We start from the raw sequence: 26,502 nt of genomic DNA, 5'->3' as shown, positions 1-26,502 counted from the left end.
GCAAGTTGTTCTGTTGCAATAGAAATGTGCACCTTCAGACAGTGCGGTGAAATATCACAGCACTCCAATCAACGTGTAGAGAAATGACTCAGTGAGCTCTCCACAAAGTAGATGCTGAGATAATTGTTTAAAAAAAAGATGTTTGAGCACGAAATAAATGATGTTGCGTCCCTGCTTGTAGTTTATCCTGATTGTAAAAGGTACTACTGTGTGTTGCTAGATTGACTGCTGCTGCAGAATGTGCAGCACATGTATGTGCCTGTCTTCCAGTATGATTGCCTGAAGTCTGCTTTCTCTTCTTATTCAACTCACATCACCACAGGAGGGAACAAACTGAAGAATCACCCATTTCGTCTGAACTGGGCTTGGATTTCCTTGGAGAGAGAATATTACCTGGTGGATGAGGACTCCCGCTTTCTAGAAGTGACACTGAAACGAAGAGGATACTTGGGTGAAACATCTTTCATTGGTAAGCCACAAAGTCACGTGAAAAGGAAGGGAACCATTCCACTTTCTATTTATTACCATATCACTGCGACTTCACAGCAGAAACCTCAAAGATTATCGGCATTCCACCTGGGATATGTGACTGGTCCAAAACATACAACAATAGCAGGATAGTGTTACAATTCAAAACAAGATATAAATACTCGTACTGAAAAGCTCACTCAATAGCGACCACCACTTTGCCTCCCACTGTGAGTGCCCCAATTAGTCATTCTGATGTTTCTTTGTATGAAGAAAGAATTTAATTGCACTTTAAGAACATTCCCAAAAGAAAAACATTAGTGCTCATATTTGGCACATTTTGTAATATGTCGGCTGCCAGAGAAAATAAAACAGAATTACCAGGATGAAGGATTGAAGGAAAGTCTTTTTAACTTTGAAACATAGGACTTTTTCAATTCCATTATCAGATAGTCTGCCGTCGGGAAAGATTATTTAAACAAAAATTTAGAGTACCCAATTATTTTTTTTCCAATTAAGGGGTAATTTAGCTTGGCCAATCCACCTAACTTGCACATCTAATGGTTGTGGGGGTGAAACCCATGCAGACAGGGGGAGAATGTGCAAACTCCACACGGTCGGTGACCCAGGGCCGGGATTCGAACCCAGGTCCTCAGCGCTGTAGGCAGCAATGCCAGCAACCCAGGTTTTGCAGAATATTTTGTAATAAAACAGTAGTAACCATTATAACAAAACAAACTAGAGTGAACATTAACATAGTGCAAAAAGAGAATATACAATGACAATTAAATAGACATAACCCCACGTTACCCAATCTTCCCACACCATCCCAATGAAGCACTCACCTCCCCCCTCATTTTAATTTTCCCAGAGAAAGTCGACGAACGGCTGCCACCTCCGAAAGAACCCTAGCGTAGACCCTCTTAAGGCAAATTTTATTTTCTCGAGGCTGAGAAACCATGTCGTTAACCCAAGTCTCTACACTTGGGGGCTTCGAGTCCCTCCACATTAATAAAATCCGTTTACGGGCTACTAGGGAGGCAAAGGCCAAGACGTCAGCCTCTTTCGCCCCCTGAACTCCCGGGTCTTCTGACACTCCAAAGATCGCTATCTCTGGACTCGGCACCACCCATGGTTAAGCACCTTGGACATTGCCCTCGCGAACCCTTGCCAGAACTCTCTAAGCTCCAGGCATGCCCAAATCATGTGGACATGGTTTGCAGGGCTGCCCTTGCACCTCACACACCTGTCTTCTACCCCAAAAACTAGCTCATTCTCGCTGCCGTCATGTGTGCCCGATGGACCACCTTAAATTGAATTAGACTGAGCCTGGCACATGATGAGGAGGAATTAACCCTGCCCAGGACCTCTGCCCACAGACCCGCTTCCAACTCCTCACCCAGCTCCTCCTCCCACTTGCCCTTGAGCTCCTCCACCGGGGTTTCCTCTGCCTCCTGTAGTTCCTGGTAGATATCGACACCCTCCTCTCCCCCACCCACTTGCCGGAGACCACCCTGTCCTGTATCCTCAGTGGCGGCAGCTACCTGATTTTTCAGGAAGGCTCGTACTTGCAGATATTTAAAGGCATTTCCTGGCGGCAGATTAAATTTGTCTTCTAGCGCCTTCAAACTGGGAAAGCTTCCGTCTAAGAACAGATCTCCCATCCTTCTGATGCCTGCCCTCTGCCAGCTCTGGAACCCACCATCCATCCTACCCAGGACAAACCTGTGGTTGTTGCATATCGGGGTCCAGACCGACGCTCCCTCCACCTTCTTGTACCTGCTCCACTGTCCCCAGATCTGCAGTGTCGCCACCACCACCGGACTTGTGGAGTAACGGGTTGGCGAGAACGGCGCTGGAGCCGTTATCAAAGCTCCCAGACTGGTATCTTTACATGACGCCGCCTCCAGCTGCCCCCATGGCGTCCCCCCCATCGCCCACTTCCTAATCATGGTCTTATTCGCCTACACAAAGCCCGTAATGATCCTACTCATCCGCTTAAAAAAGGCCTTAGGGATGAAGGTGGGGAGGCACTGAAAGACAAACAAAAATCTGGGGAGGACGTTTGAGGACTCGTCTACTGAGGTAGTATGGGCCGAGGTTAGGAACAAGAGAGGAGAGGTCACCCTGTTGGGAGTTGTCTATAGACCTCCGAATAGTTCCAGAGATGTAGAGGAAAGGATTGCAAAGATGATTCTCGACAGGAGCGAGAGTAACAGGGTAGTTGTTGTGGGGGACTTTAACTTTCCAAATATTGACTGGAAATACTATAGTTCGAGTTCTATAGATGGGTCAGTTTTTGTGCAGTGTGGGCAGGAGGGTTTTCTGACACAGTATGTAGACAGGCCAACAAGGGGCGAGGCCACATTGGATTTGGTACTGGGTAATGAACCCGACCAGGTGTTAGATTTAGATGTAGGTGAGCACTTGGGTGAGAGTGATCACAATTCGGTTATGTTTACTTTAGCAATGGGCAGGGCTAGGTATATACCGCAAGGCAAGAATTATAGCTGGGGGAAAGGCAATTATGATGCTATTTGGCAAGATTTAAGATGTATAGGATGGGGAAGGAAACTGCAGGGGATGGGTACAATCGAAATGTGGAGCTTCTTCAAGGAACAGCTACTGCGTGTCCTTGATAAGTATGTACCTGTCAGGCAGGGAGGAAGTTGTCGAGCAAGGGAACCGTGGTTTACTAAGGAAGTTGAAGCACTTGTCAAGAGGAAGAAGGCTTATGTTAGGATGAGACATGAAGGCTCAGTTAGGGCACTTGAGAGTTACAAGTTAGCCAGGAAGGACCTAAAGGGAGAGTTAAGAAGAACGAAGAGAGGACACAAAAAGTCGTTGGTGGATAGGATCAAGGAAAACCCTAAGGCTTTCTATAGGTATATCAGGAACAAAAGAATGACTAGAGTAAGATTAGGGCCAATCAAGGATAGTAGTGGAAAGTTGTGTGTGGAATCAGAGGAGATAGGGGAAGCGTTAAATGGATATTTTTCATCAGTGTTTACACTGGAGAAAGAAAATGTTGTCGAGGAGAATACTCAGGCTCCCCGAACAGGCGCTGGAATGTGGCGACTAGGGGCTTTTCACAGTAACTTCATTGAAGCCTACTCGTGACAATAAGCGATTTTCACTTTTCCACTTTTCACTTCACCTTATTGAGTTTTTTCAGAAGGTGACCAAACAGGTGGATGAGGGTAAAGCGGTTGATGTGGTGTATATGGATTTCAGTAAGGCGTTTGATAAGGTTCCACACGGTAGGCTATTGCAGAAAATAAGGAAGTATGGGTTTGAAGGTGATTTAGCGGTTTGGATCAGTAATTGGCTAGCTGAAAGAAGACAGGGTGGTGGTTGATGGCAAATGTTCATCCTGGAGTTCAGTTACTAGTGGTGTACCGCAAGGATCTGTTTTGGGGCCACTGCTGTTTGTCATTTTTATAAATGACCTGGAAGAGGGTGTAGAAGGATGGATTAGTAAATTTGCAGATGACACGAAGGTCGGTGGAGTTGTGGATAGTGCTGAAGGATGTTATAGGATGCAGAGGGACATAGATAAGCTGCAGAGCTGGGCTGAGAGGTGGTAAATGGAGTTTAATGCGGAAAAGTGTGAGGTGGTTCACTTTGGAAGGAGTAACAGGAATGCAGAGTACTGGGCTAATGGCAAGATTCTTGGTAGTGTAGATGAACAGAGAGATCTCGGCATCCAGGTACATAAATCCCTGAAAGTTGCCACCCAGGTTAATAGGGCTGTTAAGAAGGCATATGGTGTGCTAGCCTTTATAAGCAGGGGGATTGAGTTTCGGAACCACAAGGTCATGCTGCAGCTGTACATAACTCTGGTGCAGCCGCACATGGAGTACTGCGTGCAGTTCTGGTCACCATATTATAGGAGGGATGTGGAAGCTTTGGAAAGGGTTCAGAGGAGATTTACTTGGATGTTGCCTGGTATGGAGGGAAGGTCTTACGAGGAAAGGCTCAGGGACTTGAGGTTGTTTTTGTTAGAGAGGAGAAGGCTGAGAGGTGACTTAATAGAGACATATAAGATAGTCAGAGGGTTAGATAGGGTGGTCAGTGAGAGTCTCTTTCCTCGGATGGTGATGACCAACACGAGGGGACATAGCTTTAAATTGAGGGTAGTAGATATAGGACAGATGTCAGAGGCAGTTTCTTTACTCAGAGAGTAGTAGGGGTGTGGAATGCCCTGCCTGCAACAGTAGTAGACTCGCTAACTTTAAGAGCATTTAAGTGGTCACTAGATAGACATATGGATGAAAATGGAAAAGTGTAGGTCAGATAGGCTTCAGATGGTTTCACAGGTCGGCGCAACATCGAGGGTCCAAGGGCCCGTACTGCGCTGTAATGTTCTATGACAGTCATTTTCATGATCTGCACCCTCCCTGCCAGTAACAGCGGGAGCATGTCCTACCTTTTAAAGTCCCCTTCCATTTGCTCCACCAACCGGGTCAGGTTGAGCCTGTGCAGGGTATCCCATTTCCTGGCCACCTGTATACCCAGGTAACAAAAACTTTTGTCTACCATCCTGAGCGGCAGCTCTTTCAGTCTCTCCTCCTGCTCCTTGGCCTGGATCACAAACAACTCGCTCTTTCCCATGTTCAGTTTGTACCCTGAAAAACTACCAAAATCCCTCAGGATCTGCAGAACCTCCCCCATCCCCTCCACAGGGTCCGAAATGTACAGGAGTAAATCATTGAGGAGAACTGACTGGTGGTGGTTTAACCTGAGGTCACAACACCTCAGGCGAGGGACAAGGTTGAGAAGGCGGGCCTTGATGAATTATTATTATATGTATCATATATTATATATACTATATATATTATATTACACTATAATATTATTATGAAATAATTATTATATGGTTATTATTAATATTAGTGATAACAAACACAAGGCATGTTTCTGTTTGAGCCAACTTCGGTAAATTGTGCGTGTTTTCTAGTGCGCCTTCTTTAACCAAGGGTGAGATTCTCCAGCCATGCCCACCCGGCAACCGGTAATTCCCGCCTGATGCCAACGGACCTTTACATGGTCCGCGTCCCGCCCATGCCGATCTTGCGACAGGCAAGGCGGAAGAATCCAGCCTCAAGTGGTTTTAGATAACAACTTCTCATTTTTCTTCCTGAATTACCAAGCCAACAGTTTATATCACTAGGAGTGTGTGCACCGAGTAAAGCAAACATCTCTAAACAATATAAATAGTCACTACCCTGTTCTCCACCCTCACACAAATGGGAACACGGTGCATAATTTGGTAATACTCAGGTGGATTGGCCAGAGGCTGAGGAATGAAGGTGAGGAGGGAGAGAGTGGCCTTAAATTATGTTGTTGTACCCGGGGAGGAGTTTGGTGGAGTGGGTCACCCACCTTTGCCTCATGGTGATTATAAACATCGTGACAAGTTCAAATGGGCAGCACGGTAGCAGAAGTGGATAGCACTGTGGCTTCACTGCGCCAGGGTCCCAGGTTCGATTCCCCGCTGGGTCACTGTCTGTGCGGAGTCTGCATGTTCTCCCCATAACTGTGTGGGTTTCTTCCGGGTGCTCCGGTTTCCTCCCACAGTCCAAAGACGTGGAGGTTAGGTGGATTGGCCATGATAAATTACCCTTAGTGACCAAAAAGGTTAGGAGGGTTTATTCGTTACGGGGATAGGGTGGAAGTGAGGGCTTAAATGAGTTGGTGCAGACTCGATGGGCCGAATGGTCTCCTTCTGCACTGTAGGTTCTGTGTAAATGCTTAAGTTTTAGAACTTGACTTCTTCAGGATATAAAAGCTAAAATTTTATTGAAATCAGAGCCATTTAATAAAGAACAGCATCGGTGTAATTTCCTTCTTTTCTTCTAGGTATTGCCACCAAGGACGGCAATGCAGAAAAGGATAAAGATTTCAAAGGGAAGTCCCAAAAACAGGTCCAGTTCAACCCAGGCCAATCGACTGCTACCTGGAGAGTAAAGATACTTGCTGACAAAGAATATGAGACTTCCGAAACATTCCAGATTGTTCTATCAGACCCTGTCATGGCTGCTTTGGAGTTCCCAGAAGTTGCAACAGTTGAGATCATTGATCCCGGTGATGGTAAGAATCGCATGTAGACCGGATTTGATTTAAATGTTACGGAGGTAACTAGTTTGTTTGAAAATAACTTCACAGCATGTCCAGAACACTGAATTCTTCATTCAGAGGCTAACTTGCATGTCACTCTTGTATGACATTTAAGGCTATCCATCTCATAGAATCATAGAATTTACAGTGCAGAAGGAGGCCATTCGGCCCATCAGGTCTGCACCAGCCCATGGAAAGAGCATACTACGCCTCCATCCTCTCCCCGTAATTCAGTAACCCCACCTAAACGTTTGGAAACTAAGGGGCAATTTATCATGGCCAATCAACCTAATCTGCACATCTTTGGACTGTGGGAGGAAACCGGAGCATCCGGAGGAAACACACGCAGACACGGGGAGAAAGTGCAAGCTCCACAAAGACAGTCACCCGAGGCCGGAATTGAACCCAGGATCCTGGAGCTGTGAGGCAGCAGTGCTGACCACTGTGCTACCTTGCCGTCTCCTTGGAGGTAACATTCCAAGTCACAGTTGGATCATCAGGGAAGTAGATGGAGGAGTGGCAGGTGAGGGGATCGCTGTTTGCGTTACTGAAATGAATCTCCTGACACGTCAATTAGAAAAACACAGTGATAGATTCGACAATGAAGACAAAAGTGTGAGTTCATGGAAGTGCAAGGGCAAATGTTCAGAAACAATTGTAATCGGAGATGACATGATGGCACGGTGGTTAGCACTGTTGACTCACAGCGCCAGGGTCTCTGGTCCGATTCCAGCCTCATCTGTGTGGAGTTTGCACGTTCTCCCCATGCCTGCATGGGCTTCCTCCCAGTTCTCCGGTTTTCCTCCTACAGTCCAAAAATATGCAGGATAGATGGATTGACTGTGCTAAATTTCCCCTTAGTTGCCAAAGATGTGCACGTTAGGTGGGGTAACAGGTATAGGGTGGGGGAATGGATCTAGGTAGGGTCCTCTTTCGGAGGGTAGGTGCAGACTCGATGGGACAAATGGCCTTTCTTCTGCTCTATAGGGATTCTATAGTTCCGTAAGACATGTTCCGTGTTTGATACGGTCTCAGTGTATAGTGAATGTTTGATACGGTCTCAGTGTAGATTGAGTGTTTGCTATAGTCTCAGTGTAGAGTGAGTGTTTGATACGGTCTCAGTGTAGATTGAGTGTTTGCTATAGTCTCAGTGTAGAGTGAGTGTTTGATACGGTCTCAGTGTAGAGTGAATGTTTGATACCGTCTCAGTGTAGAGCGAGTGTTTGATACAGTCTCAGTGTAGAGTGAGTGTTTGATACGGTCTCAGTGTAGAGTGAGTGTTTGATACGGTCTCAGTGTAGAGTGAGTGTTTGATACGGTCTCAGTGTAGAGTGAGTGTTTGATACGGTCTCAGTGTATAGTGAATGTTTGATACCGTCTCAGTGTAGAGTGAGTGTTTGATACAGTCTCAGTGTAGAGTGAGTGTTTGATACGGTCTCAGTGTATAGTGAATGTTTGATACCGTCTCAGTGTAGAGTGAGTGTTTGATACAGTCTCAGTGTAGAGTGAGTGTTTGATACGGTCTCAGTGTAGAGAGAGTGTTTGATACGGTCTCAGTGTAGAGTGAGTGTTTGATACCATCTCAGTGTAGAGTGAATGTTTGATACGGTCTCAGTGTAGAGTGAGTGTTTGATACGGTGTCAGTGTATAGTGAATGTTTGATACCGTCTCAGTGTAGAGCGAGTGTTTGATACAGTCTCAGTGTAGAGTGAGTGTTTGATACGGTCTCAGTGTAGAGTGAGTGTTTGATACGGTCTCCGTGTAGAGTGAGTGTTTGATACGGTCTCAGTGTAGAGTGAGTGTTTGAGACAGTCTCAATGTAGAGTGAGTGTTTGATACGGTCTCAGTGTAGAGCAAATGTTTGATACGGTCTCAGTGTAGAGTGAGTGTTTGATACGGTCTCAGTGTAGAGTGAGTGTTTGATACGGTCTCAGTGTAGAGTGAGTGTTTGATACGGTCTCAGTGTAGAGTGAGTGTTTGATGCAGTTTCAATGTAGAGTGAATGTTTGATACAGTCTCAGTGTAGAGCGAGTGTTTGATATGGTCTCAGTGTAGATTGAGTGTTTGATACGGTCTCAGTGTAGAGTGAGTGTTTGATATGGTCTCAGTGTAGAGTGAGTGTTTGATACGGTTTCAGTGTAGAGTAAATGTTTGATACGGTCTAAGTGTAGAGTGAGTGTTTGATACGGTCTCAGTGTAGAGTGAGTGTTTGACACGGTCTCAGTGTAGAGTGAATGTTTGATACAGTCTCAGTGTAGAGTGAGTGTTTGATACGGTCTCAGTGTAGAGTGAGGGTTTGATACGGTCTCAGTGTGGAGTGAGTGTTTGATACGGTCTCAGTGTAGAGCGAGTGTTTGATACAGTCTCAGTGTAGAGTGAGTGTTGATACGGTCTCAGTGTAGAGTGAGTGTTTGATACGGTCTCAGTGTAGAGTGAGTGTTTGAATCGGTCTCAGTGTAGAGTGAGTGTTTGATACGGTCTCAGTGTATAGTGAATGTTTGATACCGTCTCAGTGTAGAGTGAGTGTTTGATACAGTCTCAGTGTAGAGTGAGTGTTTGATACGGTCTCAGTGTATAGTGAATGTTTGATACCGTCTCAGTGTAGAGTGAGTGTTTGATACAGTCTCAGTGTAGAGTGAGTGTTTGATACGGTCTCAGTGTAGAGAGAGTGTTTGATACGGTCTCAGTGTAGAGCGAGTGTTTGATACGGTCTCAGTGTAGAGCGAGTGTTTGATACGGTCTCAGTGTAGAGTGAATGTTTGATACGGTCTCAGTGTAGAGTGAGTGTTTGATACGGTCTTAGTGTCGAGCGAATGTTTGATTCGGTCTCAGTGTAGAGTGAATGTTTGATACGGTCTCAGTGTAGTGTGAGTGTTTGATACGGTCTCAGTGTAGAGTGAGTGTTTGATACGGTCTCAGTGTAGAGTGAATGTTTGATACGGTCTTAGTGTCGAGCGAATGTTTGATACGGTCTCAGTGTAGAGCGAGTGTTTGATACGGTCTCAGTGTAGAGCGAATGTTTGATACGGTCTCAGTGTAGAGTGAATGTTTGATACGGTCTCAGTGTAGAGCGAGTGTTTGATACGGTCTCAGTGTAGAGCGAATGTTTGATACGGTCTCAGTGTAGAGTGAATGTTTGATACGGTCTCAGTGTAGAGAGAGTGTTTGATACGGTCTCAGTGTAGAGTGAGGGTTTGATACGGTCTCAGTGTAGAATGAGTGTTTGATACGGTCTCAGTGTAGAGTGAGTGTTTGATACGGTCTCAGTGTAGAGCGAATGTTTGATACAGTCTCAGTGTAGAGTGAGTGTTTGATACGGTCTCAGTGTAGAATGAGTGTTTGATACCGTCTCAGTGTAGAGCGAGTGTTTGATACGGTCTCAATGTAGAGTGAGTGTTTGATACGGTCTCAGTGTAGAGCGAGTGTTTGATACGGTCTCAGTGTAGAGTGAGTGTTTGATACGGTCTCAGTGTAGAGTGAATGTTTGATTCGGTCTCAGTGTAGAGTGAGTGTTTGATACGGTCTCAGTGTAGAGTGAGGGTTTGATACGGTCTCAGTGTAGAGTGAGTGTTTGAGACAGTCTCAATGTAGAGTGAATTTTTGATACGGTCTCAGTGTAGAGTGAGTGTTTGATACGGTCTCAGTGTAGAGCAAATGTTTGATACGGTCTCAGTGTAGAGTGAGTGTTTGATACGGTCTCAGTGTAGAGTGAGTGTTTGATACGGTCTCAGTGTAGAGTGAGTGTTTGATGCAGTTTCAATGTAGAGTGAATGTTTGATACAGCCTCAGTGTAGAGCGAGTGTTTGATATGGTCTCAGTGTAGACTGAGTGTTTGATACGGTCTCAGTGTAGAGTGAATGTTTGATACGGTCTCAGTGTAGAGTGAGTGTTTGATATGGTCTCAGTGTAGAGTGAGTGTTTGATACGGTTTCAGTGTAGAGTAAATGTTTGATACGGTCTAAGTGTAGAGTGAGTGTTTGATACGGTCTGAGTGTAGAGTGAATGTTTGATACGGTCTCAGTGTAGAGTGAGTGTTTGATACGGTCTCAGTGTAGAGAGAGTGTTTGATACGGTCTCAGTGTAGAGTGAGTGTTTGATACGGTCTCAGTGTACAGTGAGTGTTTGATACGGTCTCAGTGTAGAGTGAGTGTTTGATACGGTCTCAGTGTAGAGAGAGTGTTTGATACGGTCTCAATGTAGAGTGAGTGTTTGATACGGTCTCAGTGTAGAGTGAGTGTTTGATACGGTCTCAGTGTAGAGCGAATGTTTGATACGGTCTCAGTGTAGAGTGAATGTTTGATACGGTCTCAGTGTAGAGCGAATGTTTGATTCGGTCTCAGTGGAGAGTGAGTGTTTGATATGGTCTCAGTGTAGAGTGAGTGTTTGATATGGTCTCAGTGTAGAGCGAATGTTTGATACGGTCTCAGTGTAGAGTGAGTGTTTGATATGGTCTCAGTGTAGAGTGAGTGTTTGATATAGTTTCAGTGTAGAGTGAATGTTTGATACGGTCTCAGTGTAGAGCGAGTGTTTGATACGGTCTCAGTGTAGATTGAGTGTTTGATACAGTCTCAGTGTAGAGCGAGTGTTTGATACAGTCTCAGTGTACAGTGAGTGTTTTGATATGGTCTCAGTGTAGAGTGAGTGTTTGATACGGTCTCAGTGTAGAGCAAGTGTTTGTTACGGTCTCAGTGTAGTGTGAGTGTTTGATACGGTCTCAGTGTAGAGTGAATGTTTGATATGGTCTCAGTGTAGAGCGAGTGTTTGATACAGTCTCAGTGTACAGTGAGTGTTTGATATGGTCTCAGTGTAGAGTGAGTGTTTGATACCGTCTCAGTGTAGAGCAAGTGTTTGTTACGGTCTCAGTGTAGAGTGAGTGTTTGATACGGTCTCAGTGTAGAGCGAGTGTTTGATACAGTCTCAGTGTACAGTGAGTGTTTGATATGGTCTCAGTGTAGAGTGAGTGTTTGATACGGTCTCAGTGTAGAGTGAGTGTTTGATACGGTCTCAGTGTAGAGTGAATGTTTGATACAGTCTCAGTGTACAGTGAGTGTTCGATACGGTCTCAGTGTAGAGTGAGTGTTTGATACGGTCTCAGTGTAGAGCGAGTGTTTGATACGGTCTCAGTGTAGAGTGAGTGTTTGATACAGTCTCAGTGTAGAGCGAATCTTTGATACGGTCTCAGTGTAGAGTGAGTGTTTGATACGGTCTCAGTGTAGAGCGAATGTTTGATAAGGTCTCAGTGTAGAGCGAGTGTTTGATACGGTCTCAGTGTAGAGTGAGTGTTTGATACGGTCTCAGTGGAGAATGAGTGTTTGATACGGTCTCAGTGTAGAGCGAGTGTTTGATACGGTCTCAGTGTAGAGTGAGTGTTTGATACAGTCTCAGTGTAGAGCGAATCTTTGATACGGTCTCAGTGTAGAGCGAATGTTTGATACGGTCTCAGTGTAGAGTGAGTGTTTGATACGGTCTCAGTGGAGAGCGAGTGTTTGATACGGTCTCAGTGTAGAGTGAGTGTTTGATACAGTCTCAGTGTAGAGCGAATCTTTGATACGGTCTCAGTGTAGAGCGAATGTTTGATACGGTCTCAGTGTAGAGTGAGTGTTTGATACGGTCTCAGTGTAGAGCGAGTGTTTGATACGGTCTCAGTGTAGAGTGAGTGTTTGATACAGTCTCAGTGTAGAGCGAATCTTTGATACGGTCTCAGTGTAGAGTGAGTGTTTGATACGGTCTCAGTGTAGAGCGAATGTTTGATAAGGTCTCAGTGTAGAGCGAGTGTTTGATACGGTCTCAGTGTAGAGTGAGTGTTTGATACGGTCTCAGTGGAGAATGAGTGTTTGATACGGTCTCAGTGTAGAGCGAGTGTTTGATACGGTCTCAGTGTAGAGTGAGTGTTTGATACAGTCTCAGTGTAGAGCGAATGTTTGATACGGTCTCAGTGTAGAGTGAGTGTTTGATACAGTCTCAGTGTAGAGTGAGTGTTTGATACGGTCTCAGTGTAGAGTGAGTGTTTGATACGGTCTCAATGTCGAGTGAGTGTTCGATACGGTCTCAGTGTAGAGTGAGTGTTTGATACGGTCTCAGTGTAGAGCGAATGATTGATACGGTCTCAGTGTAGAGTGAGTGTTTGATACAGTCTCAGTGTAGAGCGAGTGTTTGATACGGTCTCAGTGTAGAGCGAGTGTTTGATACGGTCTCAGTGTAGAGTGAGTGTTTGATACAGTCTCAGTGTAGAGCGAGTGTTTGATACAGTCTCAGTGTAGAGTGAATGTTTGATACGGTCTCAGTGTAGAGTGAGTGTTTGATACAGTCTCAGTGTAGAGCGAGTGTTTGATACAGTCTCAGTGTAGAGCGAGTGTTTGATACGGTCTCAGTGTAGAGTGAATGTTTGATACAGTCTCAGTGTAGAGCGAGTGTTTGATACGGTCTCAGTGTAGAGCGAATGTTTGATACGGTCTCAGTGTAGAGTGAATGTTTGATACAGTCTCAGTGTAGAGCGAGTGTTTGATACGGTCTCAGTGTGGAGTGAGTGTTTGATACGGTCTCAGTGTAGAGTGAATGTTTGATACGGTCTCAGTGTAGAGCGAGTGTTTGATTCGGTCTCAGTGTAGAGTGAGTGTTTGATACGGTCTCAGTGTCGAGCGAGTGTTTGATACGGTCTCAGTGTAGAGAGAGTGTTTGATACGGTCTCAATGTAGAGTGAGTGTTTGATACAGTCTCAGTGTAGAGTGAATGTTTGATACAGTCTCAGTGTAGAGTGAATGTTTGATACGGTCTCAGTGTAGAGCGAGTGTTTGATACGGTCTCAGTGTAGAGCGAGTGTTTGATACGGTCTCAGTGTAGAGTGAGAGTTTGATTCGGTCTCAGTGTAGAGTGAGTGTTTGATACGATCTCAGTGTAGAGCGAGTGTTTGATACGGTCTCAGTGTAGAGTGAGTGTTGATACAGTCTCAGTGTGGAGTGAGTGTTTGATATGGTTTCAGTGTAGAGTGAGTGTTTGATACGGTCTCAGTGTAGAGCGAGTGTTTGATAAGGTCTCAGTGTAGAGTGAGTGTTTGATATGGTTTCAGTGTAGAGTGAGTGTTTGATACGGTCTCAGTGTAGAGCGAGTGTTTGATAAGGTCTCAGTGTAGAGTGAGTGTTTGATACGGTCTCAGTGTAGAGTGAGTGTTTGATACTGTCTCAGTGTAGAGTGAGTGTTTGATACGGTCTCAGTGTAGAGCGAGTGTTTGATACGGTCTCAGTGGAGAATGAGTGTTTGATATGGTTTCAGTGTAGAGTGAGTGTTTGATACAGTCTCAATGTCGAGTGAATGTTTGACACGGTCTCAGTGGAGAATGAGTGTTTGATACGGTCTCAGTGTAGAGTGAGTGTTTGATACAGTCTCAGTGGAGAATGAGTGTTTGATACGGTCTCAGTGTAGAGTGAGTGTTTGATACGGTCTCAGTGTAGAGTGACTGTTTGATACGGTCTCAGTGTAGAGTGAGTGTTTGATACGGTCTCAGTGTAGAATGAATGTTTGATACGGTCTCAGTGTCGAGTGAGTGTTTGATACGGTCTCAGTGTAGAGTGAATGTTTGATTCGGTCTCAGTGTCGAGCGAATGTTTGATACGGTCTCAGTGGAGAGTGAGTGTTTGATACGGTCTCAGTGGAGAGTGAGTGTTTGATATGGTTTCAGTGTAGAGTGAGTGTTTGATACGGTCTCAGTGTAGAGTGAGTGTTTGATACTGTCTCAATGTAGAGTGAGTGTTTGATACGGTCTCAATGTAGAGTGAGTGTTTGATACGGTCTCAGTGTAGAGCGAGTGTTTGATACGGTCTCAGTGTAGAGCGAGTGTTTGATATGGTTTCAGTGTAGAGTGAATGTTTGACACGGTCTCAGTGGAGAATGAGTGTTTGATACGGTCTCAGTGTAGAGCGAGTGTTTGATATGGTTTCAGTGTAGAGTGAATGTTTGATACGGTCTCAGTGGAGAGTGAGTGTTTGATACGGTCTCAGTGTAGAGTGAATGTTTGATACGGTCTCAGTGTCGAGCGAATGTTTGATACGGTCTCAGTGGAGAATGAGTGTTTGATATGGTTTCAGTGTAGAGCGAGTGTTTGATACGGTTTCAGCGTAGAGCGAGTGTTTGATACGGTCTCAGTGTAGAGTGAGTGTTTGATACGGTCTCTTTGTAGAGAGTGTTTGATACGGTCTCAGTGTAGAGTGAGTGTTTGATTCGGTCTCAGTGTAGAGTGAGTGTTTGATACGGTCTCAGTGTAGAGTGAGTGTTTGATACGGTCTCAGTGTAGAGTGAGTGTTTGATACAGTCTCAGTGTAGAGCGAGTGTTTGATACGGTTTCAGCGTAGAGCGAGTGTTTGATACGGTCTCAGTGTAGAGTGAGTGTTTGATACGGTCTCAGTGTAGAGCGAGTGTTTGATACGGTCTCAGTGTAGAGTGAGTGTTTGATACGGTCTCAGTGTAGAGTGAGTGTTTGATACGGTCTCTTTGTAGAGAGTGTTTGATACGGTCTCAGTGTAGAGTGAGTGTTTGATTCGGTCTCTTTGTAGAGAGTGTTTGATACGGTCTCAGTGTAGAGTGAGTGTTTGATACGGTTTCAGCGTAGAGCGAGTGTTTGATACGGTGTCAGTGTAGAGTGAGTGTTTGATACGGTCTCAGTGTAGAGTGAGTGTTTGATACGGTCTCAGTGTAGAGGGAGTGTTTGATACGGTCTCAGTGTAGAGCGAATGTTTGATACGGTCTCAGTGTAGAGTGAATGTTTGATACGGTCTCAGTGTAGAGCGAATGTTTGATACGGTCTCAGTGTAGAGTGAGTGTTTGATACCGTCTCAGTGTAGAGTGAATGTTTGATACGGTCTCAGTGTAGAGCGAATGTTTGATACGGTCTCAGTGTAGAGCGAATGTTTGATACGGTCTCAATGTAGAGTGAATGTTTGATTCGGTCTCAGTGTAGAGTGAGTGTTTGATACGGTCTCAGTGTAGAGTGAGTGTTTGATACGGTCTCAGTGTAGAGTGAGTGTTTGATACGGTCTGAGTGTAGAGTGAGTGGTTGATACGGTCTCAGTGTAGAGCGAATGTTTGATACGGTCTCAGTGTAGAGCGAATGTTTGATACGGTCTCAGTGTAGAGCGAATGTTTGATACGGTCTCAGTGGAGAGTGAGTGTTTGATATGGTTTCAGTGTAGAGTGAGTGTTTGATACCGTCTCAGTGTAGAGCGAATGTTTGATACGGTCTCAGTGTAGAGTGAATGTTTGTTACGGTCTCAGTGGAGAGTGAGTGTTTGATATGGTTTCAGTGTAGAGTGAGTGTTTGATACGGTCTCAGTGTAGAGTGAGTGTTTGATACGGTCTCAGTGTAGAGTGAGTGTTTGATACAGTCTCAGTGTAGAGTGAATGTTTGACACGGTCTCAGTGGAGAATGAGTGTTTGATACGGTCTCAGTGTAGAGCGAGTGTTTGATATGGTCTCAGTGTGGAGTGAGTGTTTGATACGGTCTCAGTGTAGAGTGAGTGTTTGATACAGTCTCAGTGTCGAGCGAATGTTTGATACGGTCTCAGTGGAGAATGAGTGTTTGATATGGTTTCAGTGTAGAGTGAGTGTTTGATACGGTCTCAGTGTAGAGCGAGTGTTTGATAAGGTCTCAGTGTAGAGTGAGTGTTTGATACGGTCTCAGTGTAGAGTGAGTGTTTGATACGGTCTCAATGTAGAGCGAATGTTTGATAAGGTCTCAGTGTAGAGTGAGTGTTTGATACGGTCTCAGTGTAGAGTGAGTGTTTGATACAGTCTCAGTGTAGAGCGAGTGTTTGATACGGTTTCAGCGTAGAGCGAGTGTTTGATACGGTCTCAGTGTAGAGTGAGTGTTTGATACGGTCTCTTTGTAGAGAGTGTTTGATACGGTCTCAGTGTAGAGTGAGTGTTTGATTCGGTCTCAGTGTAGAGTGAGTGTTTGATACGGTCTCAGTGTAGAGTGAGTGTTTGATACGGTCTCAGTGTAGAGTGAGTGTTTGATACAGTCTCAGTGTAGAGCGAGTGTTTGATACGGTTTCAGCGTAGAGCGAGTGTTTGATACGGTCTCAGTGTAGAGTGAGTGTTTGATACGGTCTCTTTGTAGAGAGTGTTTGATACGGTCTCAGTGTAGAGTGAGTGTTTGATTCGGTCTCAGTGTAGAGTGAGTGTTTGATACGGTCTCAGTGTAGAGTGAGTGTTTGATACGGTCTGAGTGTAGAGTGAGTGTTTGATACGGTCTGAGTGTAGAGTGAGTGTTTGATACGGTCTCAGTGTAGAGTGAATGTTTGATACGGTCTCAGTGTAGAGCGAATGTTTGATACGGTCTCAGTGTAGAGCGAATGTTTGATACGGTCTCAGTGTAGAGCGAATGTTTGATACGGTCTCAATGTAGAGTGAGTGTTTGATACGGTCTCAGTGTAGAGTGAGTGTTTGATACGGTCTCAGTGTAGAGTGAGTGTTTGATACGGTCTGAGTGTAGAGTGAGTGTTTGATACGGTCTCATTGTAGAGTGAGTGTTTGATACGGTCTCATTGTAGAGTGAGTGTTTGATTCGGTCTCAGTGTAGAGTGAGTGTTTGATACGGTCTCAGTGTAGAGCGAGTGTTTGATAAGGTCTCAGTGTAGAGTGAGTGTTTGATTTGGTCTCAGTGTAGAGTGAGTGTTTGATTTGGTCTCAGTGTAGAGTGAGTGTTTGATTTGGTCTCAGTGTAGAGTGAGTGTTTGATACGGTCTCAGTGTAGAGTGAGTGTTTGATTTGGTCTCAGTGTACAGTGAGTGTTTGATTTGGTCTCAGTGTAGAGTGAGTGCTTGCTGCGGTCTCATTGCAGAGGCTTGGCTCTAAGGGAGATGCAGGCAGATGGGGTCTGATCGGCCTCTAGTGCATTGTGGGTTGATGTCAGAAGTGAGGGATGGGAATGATTCCAGGGCACAGAGGTGGTGACTGACCCGAGCTGCCTTAAGGACGTCACTCACCTTCTTCCCGAATTACGTACTGGCTGTCTTTGTGAGGTTGCCAAAGCGAAAAGCCTCTGCCATCTCCTCCCAGGAGCTGTTGAGAAGGGCCGGATTGAGCCTCCCCCCACACTGGGAAGGGGGTGTCCCTCTCCTCAGTTGCATCTAGTATTTGCCCAATCTCCGACTCACGGAATCTGGGGGTTGATCTACAGGCAGCCATCTATTTGGCTGGAATGGCGATCTGTGGTGAGTAGAGCACTTAAAATCCTCTTGCTTGTCAAGCATTTTAACACGAATCCCGACTCCAGGGAATCAGATGCCAGTGTGGCCAAGAATCACTTGCGCTGCATGTGGGCAACGTGCTGGCCCATTTGCACCATCCAAATTTCACCTGCCAGATGCATCTAGCGGGGGAACGAATTTCACACGATTCAAATCCAGTGAAAGAACAAATGGATGGATTCTCCTCTGTTGGGATTCTCCGTTTTGCCAACAACCCGGAGGTTTTCCGACGGCGTGGGGCTGCCCACAATGGGAAATCCCATTGACCAGCTAGCGAAACGGAGAATCCCGGGGACCTGCTGGTGTGGTGGGACGGAGAATCCTGCCCCGGGTCACCCAAATGGCGAATCCTGCCCTCGTGTGTGCCTGTGTTTGGTACATTTCAGTTTGCGTGTGTTTGATACAGTTTCAGTGTGTCTGTATTTGATACAGTTTCATTGTTTGATGCAAAGAACAAAGAAAAATTACAGCACAGGAACAGGCCCTTTGGCCCTCCCAGCCTGCGCCGATCCAGATCCTCTATCTAAAACTGTCACCTATTTTCTAAGGATCTGTATCCCTCTGCTCCCTGCCCATTCATGTATCTGTCTAGATACATCTCAAATGATGCTATAGTGCCCGGCTCTACCGCCTTCGCCGGCAACGCGTTCCAGGCACCCACCACCCTCTGTGTCAAGAACTTTCCACGTATATCTCCCTTAAACTTTTCCCCTCTCCCCTTGAACTCGTGACCCCTAGTAACTGAGCCCCCACACTGGGTAAAAGCTTCTTGCTATCCACCCTGTATATACCTCTCATGATTTTGTAGACCTCAATGAGGTCCCCCCTCAACCTCCGTCTTTCTAATGAAAATAATCCTAATCTACTCAACCTCTCTTCATAGCTAGCGCCCTCAATACCAGGCAACATCCTGGTGAACCTCCTCTGCACCCTCTCCAAAGCATCCACAACCCTTTGGTAATGTGGCGACCAGAACTGTACACAGTATTCCAAATGTGGCCGAACCAAAGGCTTATACAACTGTAACATGACCTGCCAACTCTTGTACTCAATACCCCTTCCGATGAAGGAAAACCATATGCCTTCTTGACCACTCTATCGACCTGCGCAGCCACCTTCAGGGTACAAAGGACCTGAACACCCAGATCTCTCTGTATGTCAATTTTCCTCAGGGCTTTTTCATTTACCGTATAGTTCGCTCTTGAATTGGATCTTCCAAAATGCATCACCTCGCATTTGCCCAGATTGAACTCCATCTGCCATTCCTCCACTCAACTCTCCAATCTATCTATATTCTGCTGTATTCTCTGACAGTCCCCTTCACTATCTGCTACTCCACGAATCTTAGTGTCATCTGCAAACTTGCTAATCAGACCACCTATACCTTCCTCCAGATCATTTATGTAGATCACAAACAACAGTGGTCCCAGCACTGATCCCTGTGGAACACAACTGGTCACAGTTCCCCATTTTGAGAAACTCCCTTCCACCAGCACTCTCTGTCTCCTGTTGCCCAGCCAGTTCTTTATCTATCTAGCTAGTACACCCTGAACCCCATGCGACTGCACTTTCTCCATCAGCCTACCATAGGGAACTTTATCAAATGCCTTACTGAAGTCCATGTATATGACATCTACAGCCCTTCCCTCATCAATCAACTTTGTCACTTCCTCAAAGAATTCTATTGAGTTGGTAAGACATGACCTTCCCCGCACAGAACCATGTTGCCTATCACTGATAAGCAAATTTTCTTCCAAATGGGAATAGATCCTATCCCTCAGTATCTTCTCCAGCAGCTTCCCTATCACTGACGTCAGGCTCACCAGTCTATAATTACCTGGATTATTCCTGCTACCCTTCTTAAACAAGGCGACAACATTAGCAATTCTCCAGTCCTCCGGTACCTCATCTGTGTTCAATGATGCTGCAAAGATATCTGTTAAGGCCCCAGCTATTTCCGCTCTCACTTCCCTCAGTAACCTGGGATAGATCCCATCCGGACCTGGGGACTTGTCCACCTTAATGCATTTTAGAATACCCAAAACTTCCCCTTCCTTATGCCGACTTGACCGAGAGTAATCTACATCTATCCCTAACCTCAACATCCGTCATGTCCCTCTCCTCGGTGAATACCGATGCAAAGTACTCATTAAAAATCTCACCATTTTCTCTGACTCCACGTATAAAAACATAGAACATAGAACAGTACAGAACAGAACTGGTCCTTCAGCTCTCGATGTTGTGCCGAGCATTTTCCAAAACCAAGTTCAAGCTATCCAACTCCCTGTCATTTTGGTGTGCTCCATGTGCCTATCCAATAACCGCTTGAAAATTCCTAAAGTGTTCGACTCCACTATCACAGCAGGCAGTCCATTCCACACCCTAACCACTCCTGAGTAAAGAACCTACCTCGGACATCCCTCCTATATCTCCCACCCTGAATCTTATAGTTATGCCCCCTTGTAACAGCTACATCCACCCGAGGAAATAGTCTCTGAACGTCCACTCTATCTATCCCCCTCATCATATTATAAACCTCTATTAAGTCGCCTCTCATCCTTCTCCGCTCCATAGAGAAAAGCCCTAGCTCCCTCAACCTTTCCTCGTAAGACCTATCCTGCAAACCAGGCAGCATCCTGGTAAATCTCCTTTGCACCCTTTCCAATGCTTCCACATCCTTCCTATAATGAGGTGACCAGAACTGCACACAATACTCCAAATGTGGTCTCACCAGGGTCATGTATAGTTGCAGCATAACCCCGCGGCTCTTAAACTCAAGCCCCCTGTTAATAAACACTAACACACTATAAGCCTTCTTCACGGCTCTATCCGCTTGAGTGGCAACCTTCAGAGATCTGTGGAATTGAACCCCAAGATCTCTCTGTTCCTCCACATTCTTCAGAACCCTGCCGTTGACCCTGTAATCCGCATTCAAAGTTTTTCTACCAAAATGAATCACTTCGCATTTATCAGGGTTAAACTCCATCTGCCATTTTTCGGCCCAGGTCTGCATCCTATCAATGTCTCTTTGCAGCCCACAACAGCCCTCCACCTCATCCACTACTCCACCAATCTTGGTGTCATCAGCAAATTTACTGATCCACCCTTCAGCCCCCTCCTCCAAGTCATTGATAAAAATCACAAATAGCAGAGGGCCCAGCACTGATCCCTGTGGTACACCGTTGGTAACTGGTCTCCAGTCTGAAAATTTTCCATCCACCACCACTCTCTGTCTTCTATGTGATAACCAGTTGCTTTTCCAATTGGCCAAATTTCCCTCTATCCCACACCTCTTTACTTTCTTCATGAGCTGACCATGGGCAACCTTATCAAACACCTTACTAAAATCCATATATATGACATCAACTGTTCTACCTTCATCTACACATTTAGTTACCTCCTCAAAGAATTCAATCAAATTTGTGAGGCAAGACTTACCCTTCAGCCTACCTGCCTGTATCACACCCTCATCCTCAAAAACATGGGCCCGCTCCTTGGTGAACACTGAAGAAAAGTATTAATTCAACGTCTCTCCTATTTCTTCTGACTCCATGCACAAGTTCTCACTACTGTCCTTGACCGGCCCTAACCTCACCTTGGTCATTCTTTTATTTCTCACATAAGAGTAAAAAGCCTTGGGGTTTTCCTTGATCTGACCCACCAAGGACTTCTCATGCCCCCTCCTAGCTCTCCTAAGCCCTTTTTTAAGCTCATTCCTTGCTACCTTGTAACCCTCAAGCGACCCAACTGAACCTTGTTTTCCCATCCTTACATACTCTTCCTCTTGACAAGACACTCAACCTCTTTTGTGAACCATAGTTCCCTCACACAGCCATTTCCTCCCTGCCTGACAGGGACATACCTATCAAGGACACGCAGCATTTGTTCCTTGAACAAACTCCACTTTTCATTTCTGCCTTTCCCTGACAGTTTCTGTTCCCATCTTATGCTCCCTAATTCTTGCCTAATCGTATCATAATTACCCCTCCCCCAATTATAAACCTTGCCCTGCCGTATGGCCCTATCCCTCTCCATTGCAATAGTGAAAGACACCGAATTGTGGTCACTATCTCCAAAGTGCTCTCCCACAATCAAATGTAACACTTGGCCCGGTTCATTACCCAGTACCAAATCCAATGTGGCCCCACCTCTTGTCGCCCTATCCACATATTGTGTCAGGAAACCCTCCTGCACACACTGTACAAAAACTGCCCCATCTGAACTGTTCGACTTATAGAGGTTCCAATCAATATTTGGAAAGTTAAAGTCACCCATGACAACTACCCTGAGACCACCACACCTATCCATAATCTGTTTTGGAATTACTTCCTCCACATCTCTATTACTATTTGGGGGCCTATAGAAAACTCCTAACAATGTGACCGCTCCTTTCCTATTTCTAACTTCGGCCCATATTACCTCAGTAGGCAGACCCCCTTTGAACTGCCTTTCTGCAGCCGTTAAACTATCCTTGATTAACAATGCTACTCCTCCACCTCTTTTACCACCTTCCCTACATTTACTGAAACATCTTTACCCTGGAACTTCCAACAACCATTCCTATCCCTGTTCTAACCATGTCTCCGTAATGGCCACAACATCATTGTCCCAAGTACCAATCCATGCTCCAAGTTCACCCAACTGATTCCGGATGCTCCTTGCATTGAAGTAGACACACTTCAACCCACCTTTCTGTCTGCCGGTACACTCCTGCAACCTTGATACCCTCCTCAGTAACTTTCCTCCTTTGTCCTTGAGTGGGCCAACCCTTTATCTAGTTACCCTCTTGCTCCTTATATGAATAAAAGGCTTTGGGATTTTCCTTAACCCTGTTTGCTAAAGATATTTCATGACCCCTTTTAGCCCTCTTGATTCCTCATTTCAGATTGGTCCTACATTTACGATATTCTTCAAAAGCTTTGTCTGTCTTCAGTTGCCTAGACCTTATGTATGCTTCATTTTTCCTCTTAGCTAGTCTCACAATTTCACCTGTCATCCATGGTTCCCTAATCTTGCAATTTCTATCCCTTATTTTCACAGGGACATGTCTGTCCTGCACTCTAATCAACTTCTTTTTAAAAGCCTGCCACATATCAAATGTGGATTTGCCTTCAAAGACCTGCTCCCAATCCACATTTCCCAGCTCCTGCCGAATTTTGGTATAGTTGGCCTTCCCCCAATTTAGCACTCTTCCTTTAGGACCACTCTCATTTTTGTCCATGAGTATTCTAAAACTTACGGAATTGTGATCACCATTCCCAAAGTAATCCCCGACTGAAACTTGAACCACTTGGTTGGGCTCATTCCTCAACACCAGGTCCAGTATTGCCCCTTCCCGAGTTGGTCTGTTTACATACTGCTCTAGAAAAGCCTCCTGCTCCTTACAAATTCTGCTCCAGCTAGACCTCTGACACTAAGTGTATCCCAGTCAATATTGGGAAAATGAAAATCCCCTATCACCACCACCCTGTTGCTCTTACATCTTTCCATAATCTGTTTACATATTTGTACCTCCATCTCACGCTCGGTGTTGGGAGGTCTGTAGTACAGGCCCAACATTGTTATCGCACCCTTCCTATTTCTGAGCTCTGTCCATATCGCCTCACTGCTCGAGTCCTCCATAGTGCCCTCCTTCAGCACAGCTGTGATATCCTCTCTGACCAATAATGCAACTCCTCCACCCCTTTTACCTCCCTCTCTATCCCGCCTGAAACATCGATATCCTGGAATATTTAGTTGCCAATCATGCCCTTCCTTCAACCAAGTCTCAGTAATAGCAATAACACCATACTCCCAGATAATCCAAACCCGAAGTTCATCTGCCTTACCTACTACACTTCTTGCATTAAAACAAATGCACCTCAGACCACCAGTCCCTTTGCGTTCATCATCTGTTCACTGCCTACTCTTCCCCTTAGTCACGCTGACTTCATGATCTAGTTCCTTACAGGCTTTAGTTACTACCTCCTTACTGTCCACTAACCTCCTCATTTGGTTCCCACCCCCCTGCCACATTAGTTTAAACCCTCCCCAACGGCGTTAGCAAAAGCACCCCCAAGGACATTGGTTCCAGTCCGGCCCAGGTGTAGACCGTCCAGTTTGTAATAGTCCCACCTCCCCCAGAACCAGTCCCAATGTCCCAAAAATCTGAACCCTCCCTCCTGCACCATCTCTCAAGCCACGCATTAATCTTGCCTATTCTTTCATTTCTACTCTGACTACCACGTGGCACTGGTAGCAATTCTGAGATTACTACCTCTGAGGTCCGACTTTTTAACTTGGCTCCTAACTCCCTAAATTCTGCTTGTAGGACCTCATCCCATTTTTTTACCTATATCATTGGTGCCTATGTGCACTACGGCAACTGGCTGTTCACCCTCCACCTTCAGAATGTTCTGTAGCCTACCTGAGGCATCCCTGACCCATGCACCTGGGAGGCAACATACCATTCAGTGTGCGTGTATTTGATACAGTTTCAGTGTTTGACACAGTGTGCTTGTATTTGATACAGTTTCATTGTTTGATACAGTGTGCGTGTATTTAATACTGTTTCAGTGTATGATACAGTGTGCTTGTATTTGTTACAATTTCAGTGTTTGATAGTGTCCTTGTATTTGATACAGTTTCAGTGTTTGATACAGTGTGCTTGTATTTGATACAGTTTCAGTGTTTGATACAGTGTGCTTGTATTTGATACAATTTCAGTGTTTGATAGTGTCCTTGTATTTGATACAGTTTCAGTGTTTGATAGTGTCCTTGTATTTGATACAGTTTCAGTGTTTGATACAGTGTGCTTGTATTTGATACAGTTTCAGTGTTTGATACAGTGTGCTTGTATTTGATACAGTTTCAGTGTTTGATGCAGTGTGCTTGTCGTTGATGCAGTTTCATGTTTGATACAGTTTCAGTGTTTGATACAGTTTCAGTGTTTGATACAGTTTCAGTGTGTGTGTGTGTGTGTGTGTGTGTGTGTGTTTGATACAGTTTCAGTGTTTGATACAGTTTCAGTGTGTGTGTGTGTGTGTGTGTTTGATACAGTTTCAGTGTGAGCCTCTGAAAGATCCTGATACCACTCTATGCTATTTTTCCAGATTTTCCACCTCACAGTTCACCCACAACCCTCAGGCCGGAAAAATGTTGAACATAATTTCTAGCTTTCACTGAAACTGACTTAATCTGAAAGAGAGTCGCTTATCCTTCATCTCTTTTGAAACTGCATCATGATAGAACTGCTCTTTAATAGCCACCACCCCGCACTTATATTGGAGAGATTAGTGAAGACCAATCGATTTTGTGTTCCTCAATACTGACATCCGATAACACTTTCATTTTCCTTTTCAACAGAATCAACAGTTTACATTCCCCAGTCAGAGTATAGGATTGAGGAAGATACTGGGGAAGTGCTCATTCCTGTGAGGAGGTCTGGTGATTTTAACCAGGAACTCATGGTCATCTGCTTCACACAGCAAGGTAAGTTTATAAATATTTGTATTTCTAGAAACTATACAAAACATCTGGAAAGCATGGATTGCTTTGTGGACAAATATTGACAGTGCAAATAATCAGGAAAAGGAAAAATAGGATTGCACCAAGGATTTAAAAACAAAAATGAATTAATCATCCAGGAATGAAATGGAAAATGAAGAAAGGAAATGGAAAGTTGGGGGAAGGTCTGCTTGAAGGTTTTTTTTATCTCAGAACTTGATTTTGACAACGTTCATGACATGTGCAGTCTAGTATCCAATATCTCTGGGCACAAAGATAGCAAATAATTGAAATAACAGTTGCCTGGCCAGGGATCAAATAGAAGATATGGGTAAGGGGATCGCTGCCATCCAGATTGAAAAGCACAGCTCATCCGTCCTTTTCCTGTTTCTTCAGTAGATTCGGGACAGATTATTAGAGAGAAAAATTTAGTTGAGACCTTTATGGAGTATTATGAATATTGGAAGAACACCTCGAACGATTAGGCGGGTCGTGTCCGACGTGGGAGGGCCCTCGGCGGGCCAGCTCTACATGGGCTGGTGTTCAGGCTGAGCGGTTGACCCTCCCCATTCTGAGTGGTTCACCCCCCTCGAGTCTCAGACGGACATGGACCGAGAATGCTCGCAGCACTTGTGAGGCCGAGGCGCGCGTTTTTGTTCTCTCGAGCAGATCACAGTGGCAATATCTCGAGCCCTGGAACGGGCAGGCTCCGAGTCCTCAGTGTCGGCTTTTCCTAGCACTGCGGTCCCGTTCCTGTGGCCGAACACACTTTCTCTGGCAACGAAAGGAAGGACTAAAGGGTCGCACACAGCTCCCGTGCGTGTGTCGTACCTCTTCCGCTTGGACGGCGCGAGCCGGTTGCACCGTATTTCGTAGTTGAAAAAAAAAATAAATAAATAAAAAAAAAGGGAAAAAAAAAAGAAAAAAAAAAAAAGAAAAAAGATGAATATTGGAAGAGAGAGGAGAAAAGCTGGAAAATCTTGTAGACGTCACCTGAAAATGGTTGAAGTGGACCATGGCTTTTCAGGAGAACGCTGTGTTACATTCGGTTTACGTATTATGTTTAGTCCGAAGCTGAAAAGCAAGGAAACTGAGCGGACCCCTTTCTACATCTAACAAGATGAAGACAAATGGGTTGGATTCTCTGTTTCAGCGGCTAAGTGCTGGCTCGAACGGAGAATTCACTGGA

General features: G+C 45.1%; 1 protein-coding gene across 1 annotated transcript in view; it reads left to right on the top strand.

Annotated features, from left to right (window-relative positions):
• The window catches only part of frem3 (Fras1 related extracellular matrix 3), a 248,885-nt gene that overhangs the window by 104,930 nt on the left and 117,453 nt on the right, over positions 1 to 26,502 (top strand). Inside the window, exons 3-5 of the mRNA XM_038791914.1 lie at positions 323 to 469; positions 6,331 to 6,561; positions 25,173 to 25,298. Coding sequence (XP_038647842.1) covers positions 323 to 469; positions 6,331 to 6,561; positions 25,173 to 25,298 — 504 coding nt within the window. The remainder of the gene's footprint in view (positions 1 to 322; positions 470 to 6,330; positions 6,562 to 25,172; positions 25,299 to 26,502) is intronic.

Source organism: Scyliorhinus canicula, chromosome 3, assembly GCF_902713615.1.
Source record: "Scyliorhinus canicula chromosome 3, sScyCan1.1, whole genome shotgun sequence".
Lineage (NCBI taxonomy): Eukaryota > Metazoa > Chordata > Chondrichthyes > Carcharhiniformes > Scyliorhinidae > Scyliorhinus > Scyliorhinus canicula.
The sequence above is the reverse complement of the archived record's forward strand: the minus strand, read 5'-3'. Positions and strand labels throughout refer to the sequence as shown.